The sequence below is a fragment of the Schistocerca americana genome, chromosome 6 (assembly GCF_021461395.2).
Source record: "Schistocerca americana isolate TAMUIC-IGC-003095 chromosome 6, iqSchAmer2.1, whole genome shotgun sequence".
NCBI classification, from domain to species: Eukaryota; Metazoa; Arthropoda; class Insecta; order Orthoptera; family Acrididae; genus Schistocerca; species Schistocerca americana.
Window position 1 is genome coordinate 592,898,252 of NC_060124.1, and position 4,910 is coordinate 592,903,161.

The 4,910-nt window shown below is 61.6% G+C and overlaps 1 protein-coding gene across 1 annotated transcript; it reads right to left on the reverse strand.

Annotated features, from left to right (window-relative positions):
• Positions 1 to 761: 761 nt before the first annotated feature.
• Positions 762 to 4,630, reverse strand: LOC124620321. Its single transcript, XM_047146995.1, has 2 exons — positions 4,228 to 4,630; positions 762 to 1,444 (listed from the first exon to the last, which is right to left on the reverse strand). Exons 1-2 carry the CDS (start codon positions 4,628 to 4,630, stop codon positions 762 to 764), a joined length of 1,086 nt encoding a protein of 361 aa, XP_047002951.1.
• Between the last annotated feature and the right edge of the window lie 280 nt (positions 4,631 to 4,910).

Genomic DNA, 4,910 nt, shown 5'->3' on the forward strand with positions numbered 1-4,910 from the left:
CGTTGACTCGACGCACGTGGTCCGCGGCGGAAGAACTGGGGAGACGTGTGTCGCGTCGCGTCGACTAGCTCGCACTGGTGGCAGCTTTGTTCCCGTGCGGTCCGGTGTGCGACGCACCGTTGCCGAAATTCCGCATAACGGTACAGCTGCCCCTACTTGTGTCGGCAGTGCCGTAGTTCAGCCCTTCGTGCGTTGGACGGTGCTGCCGCCACACAGATCCCCCCTTGGAGAGCGGAGCTCCGTAGCTGCGAAAACGCGGCGATCGTTCGGTGGTGCGCGTGTGTTTAAAGTTCGCGCACTGCGAGATGGCAGTGCGGCAGCTTTGGCGGGGGTCGGTCGGCGTCGGAAGGGCGGCGGCCCGTGACGTCAGCGCGCCGGACCGGCGAGCGTGCGGTGGGCGTGTCCTCGCGCTGGCGGCTAGTGACAGCGGCAGCAGGCACTGGCTGCGACTGTCCGTAGCGATGCGCGTGAAGGCGCGCGTTGCAGGTCGTTGGTGGCGACGTCTGGAAGGCGCTTGCGCGAGTGCGGTACCGTCGGAACTCGAACGCGGGTCCGGGAGCTACTACGGACAAGCCGGGCGGTGTGGTGCGCGATGTCCGGAGCTCGACGGAGAAGCGAATGAGGTAAGCTGGCGCGGGTGCCGATCCGGCCTCAACGCCCGACGCGGCGGAGGCAAAAGACGCGAACGCGGGTCCAGGAGCTGTGACGAACGCTCGACTGGAGTTACCGGCCGAAGGCACTTGCAGCTGGAGGTCGGGTCTCTACAGCGGACGGCGGCTCGTGGGCGCCGAATTCTGACGGCGTTCGGCGGCTCGGACGCGTGATTGCCGGTTTGGGTGTAGTGGCGCGCTGGCGACGCAGCACGGCCGTTTGAATCGGACGCGGCGGCCGGCGCGCGTGACGTAGTCCGCTGGCGGCTGTGGTGGGGGCGACCGGTGCGCCTGTGGTGGGCGCGGTCCGGGCGGCCGTACCAGCTGCCTGGGCATGGTGGAGGGAGGCGCACGTGGCAGCGCGATGACAGCAGGCTGCAGCTGTGCGTCACCGGCGGCTCCGGGTGCGGGTTCCGTCTGACCGCTGGCAGAGGGAGTGTCGTCCGTGAACAGATCTTCTGCCGGGTCGAAAAAATGCGTGGCTGATGGAGCGGGCAAGACGTAGGCTGGTTTGACGCGGTCGACTGACACTGTCGACGGCTTTCCGTTGCACTCGAGGACCAGCGTTTTGTCTCCTCGGGCGATCACGCGGTGCGGTCCACTGTAGGGCGGTCGGAGAGGTGGCCGTACTGCGTCGGTACGCAACATGACGTGCGTGCAGCGCTGCAGGTCGGCGTGGACGAATATCTTCCCGGTGCCGTGCCGCGTCGGTGCGTGCGCTCGGAGGCCGGCCATGTGACTGCGCAGACGTTCCGCCAGAGTGGGTGCCACGGCGTCGCGTGGGAGACTTGCATCTTCGACAAAATCGCCCGGGATTGTCAGAGATTGCCCGTAAACGAGGTCAGCAGGTGACGCGCCGATCTCCTCCTTCGGCGTGACTCGCAGGCCGAGCAGCACCAGTGGGAGCGCCTCTGGCCATGAGGTGTCGTGGCAGGTTAGAGCGGCTTTGAGAGTCCTGTGGAACCGTTCGACCATGCCATTCGACGCCGGATGGTAGCTGGTTGTCCTGTGTAACCGGGTGCCACACAGTCTGGCGACGTGCGTGAACAACGCGCAGTCAAACTGGCGGCCGCGATCAGTTGTCACGTGACTGGGACATCCGAAGCGTGCCACCCAGGTGTCGACGAATGCGGTGGCGACGGTCTCGGCTGTGACGTCCGCGACGGGCGTTGCTTCCGGCCAGCGAGTGAAGCGGTCCACCATTGTTAGGAGGTACCGCTTGCCTTGTGAGAGAGGAAGCGGGCCGACGAGGTCCACGTGAACGTGCGCAAATCGGCGTGTCGCGTCCGGGAAGGTGCCCACGGGTGCGTGGGTGTGCCTCCCGACTTTGGCGCGCTGACATGCGGTGCAAGTGCGCGCCCATTCGCGGCAGTCCTTCCGAAGCCCGGGCCAGACGAAACGCGCAGCCACGAGCGTCGCAGTGGTGTTGATGCCGGGGTGTGACAGTCCGTGGACACGGTCGAAGGCACTGCGCCGGAATTTCCCCGGGAGGAATGGTCGGTGCGTGCCGGTTGAGGTGTCACACCAAATCTTCCGTGCGGAGCCGGGGACAGGCACCAGCTCCAGTTGCAGGCCGCTGGAAGTGTCGTGACGGAAGCGGTGCAGTTCTTCGTCACTCTCCTGTACTTGGGCCACGTCCTCAAAGTTCACAGGGGGTGAAATAACGGCACACGCTCGGGACAAACAATCGGCGACGATATTGTCTATCCCCGAAATGTGTCGAATGTCAGTCGTGAATTGCGACACGTACTCTAACTGCTGGAGTTGGCGCGGTGAACACTTAGTGTGGTTGTTCTCGAACGCGTGGGTAATGGGTTTGTGATCGGTGAAAATGATGAACTGTCGGGCTTCTATGGACGGTCGGAAGTATTTCACCGCCGCGTACACTGCAAGCAACTCTCGGTCATAAGCGCTCCAAGCACGTTGCGAATCGGAAAGCTTTTTGGAGAAAAAACCGAGAGGCTGCCAACTCCCGCCGACGCGCTGTTGTAACGCCGCGCCGATGGCGGCCTGGCTGGCGTCCACGACTACAGCTAAGTCCGCGTCATGTACCGGGTGCGCGAGCAGCGTCGCTTCCACGAGATTCCTTTTTGAGTCCGTGAAGCTCTGCTCCATTGCGTCTGTCCAATTCACGAGGGTCTTCCCTTTAGAGATAGGACCTTGTAACGCCTTAGTCAGCGGCTCTTGCACCGCTGCGGCGTTGGGCAGGTGTCGACGATAAAAGTTCAACATGCCGAGGTAGCGTCGTAATTCTTTGTGCGTCTGCGGACGCGGCATGTTCTGTATTGCCTTAACTTTCTCCGGTAGCGGTGTCGATCCGGTGGGCGTAATTAAATGGCCGAGGAACTCAATTTCCGTCACGCCGAACTCGCATTTAGCGGGGTTAATGACGATGTCGGCTTCACTCAGGCGCTGAAAGATGGTCGTTAAGTGGCGGCGGTGGAGTTCGGGCGACTTGGAATACACCAAGATGTCGTCGAGGTAGGCGAAGCAAAATGGCAAGCCTCGCAAGACGCCGTCCAGGAACCGCTGCCAAGTCTGGGCAGCATTCCGAAGACCGAAAGTCATAAACAGGCTTTCGAAAAGCCCAAAGGGCGTTACGATGGCTGTTTTTTCGATGTCTTCGGGCGCCACCGGAATTTGGGTGTACGCCTTTGCGCAGTCAATCTTGCTGAACACCGCGCAGCCCGCCAAGGCGTAGCTGAAGTCTTGAAGGTGTGGGACTGGGTATCGGTCCGGCACCGTTCGCGAATTAAGGGCGCGATAGTCCCCACACGGGCGCCACGAATTGTCTTTTTTGGGCACTAAATGCAACGCCGATGACCATGGGCTGCTCGATGGTCGCACGATGCCTTGCCGCAGCATGGCCTCGAACTCTGCCTTTGCTGCTGCGAGTCTGTCCGGCGCGAGTCGACGTGGGCGACACGATGTGGGGGGTCCGGGTGTGGTTATTATGTGGTGCACCGTCGAATGTTTGATGTCTCTCGGTGCACCGGCTGGGCGGGTGAGGTCGGGGAATTGTTCCAGAATGTCAGCGTACGGTCCGGGGCACTTCACGGGTTTAACGCTGTAGTATGCAGCCTGCCGGCGCTGTCCCGCTATCTTTAACTTAGTCGTGGCGTCGATGAGCTGGCCGTTTGCGATGTCGGCTAGTAGCCCGTAGTGGCCGAGAAAGTCTGCGCCCAGGATCGGCTCATTGACGTCGGCCACGGTAAAAGTCCACGAGAACGTGCGCCGTAGGCCCAGATCTATATTGCGGCTGTGTGTGCCGTAAGTTTTAATCGTGGAGTTGTTCGCCGCTGTAAGGCAGAGTGCCTCGGCCCGCCTGCGGTCTCGTAACATAGAACGGGGGAAGATCGAGAGGTCCGAACCCGTGTCGACGAGGTACCTCACGCCTGCCCCCCGTTCCGCAACAAACAGACGCTTCGATATCATATTGCAGCCGGGTGCGCCTAGGTCCGGTCGCAGCTGGCGTTTGGGTGCGAGCAAGGAGCGCGGCACCTGGTTGCTTCGTTGCCGAAGCGGGCGTGGTACCAGCAGTAGCCGCTTTGTGCGTGCTGTGACGTCGGCGGGGTACCGTTGAAGCGGCTGTTGCTGCGTTGCCGGTTGCGCGAGCCACGCCGCCTGTCGCCCGGTCTGCTGCCGCTGCGGCGCGTGCTGCCCTCTTGCTGCGAGCGCGCCAACCGGTCGACTTGCGTCGAGAGAGCTGCCACCTGTGCCGTCAAGTTTTGCACTAGCTGGTGCAGGTCGGCATCCGATGCGGGTGCGGGAGGCGCTGGCCGCCACGGAGGTGGGGGGACGGAGTCGTAAGCTGCCGCAGCCGCGGTGCTAGGCGCCGTTGTCAGCGCGTCGTGCACCCTGTCGGCCAAGTTAGCGACGGCGTCCGCGCGTGTAGTCCGTGCCTGTAGCTCACTCTCTAGCCTCGTGTTGCGTGCGAGCAGTTCTTCGACGGTCTTTCGCAACTCCTCTAGTGTCGCCATCTTAGTTCAGAGTCGAATCCTCGTACAAGAGGAAAGCACACAGTGAAAATAACACAAGGGAAACACACGAAAAGAAAAAAATAACACTAAGCAGTCCGCGATCAAAATATACGCACACAAAAACAATACAAAAAAGTTAGTTAAAAAAAAAATTACTACGGAGCACTGTTCGGCGCGGGCGTATGCGCGCAAGCCTACTCGCGGTTCCACGTCTCTCGTACCGACGAACGTTTGTCACCACGTGTTTTTTTAGCCTCAGATCACGTCGGGGTCACCAGTG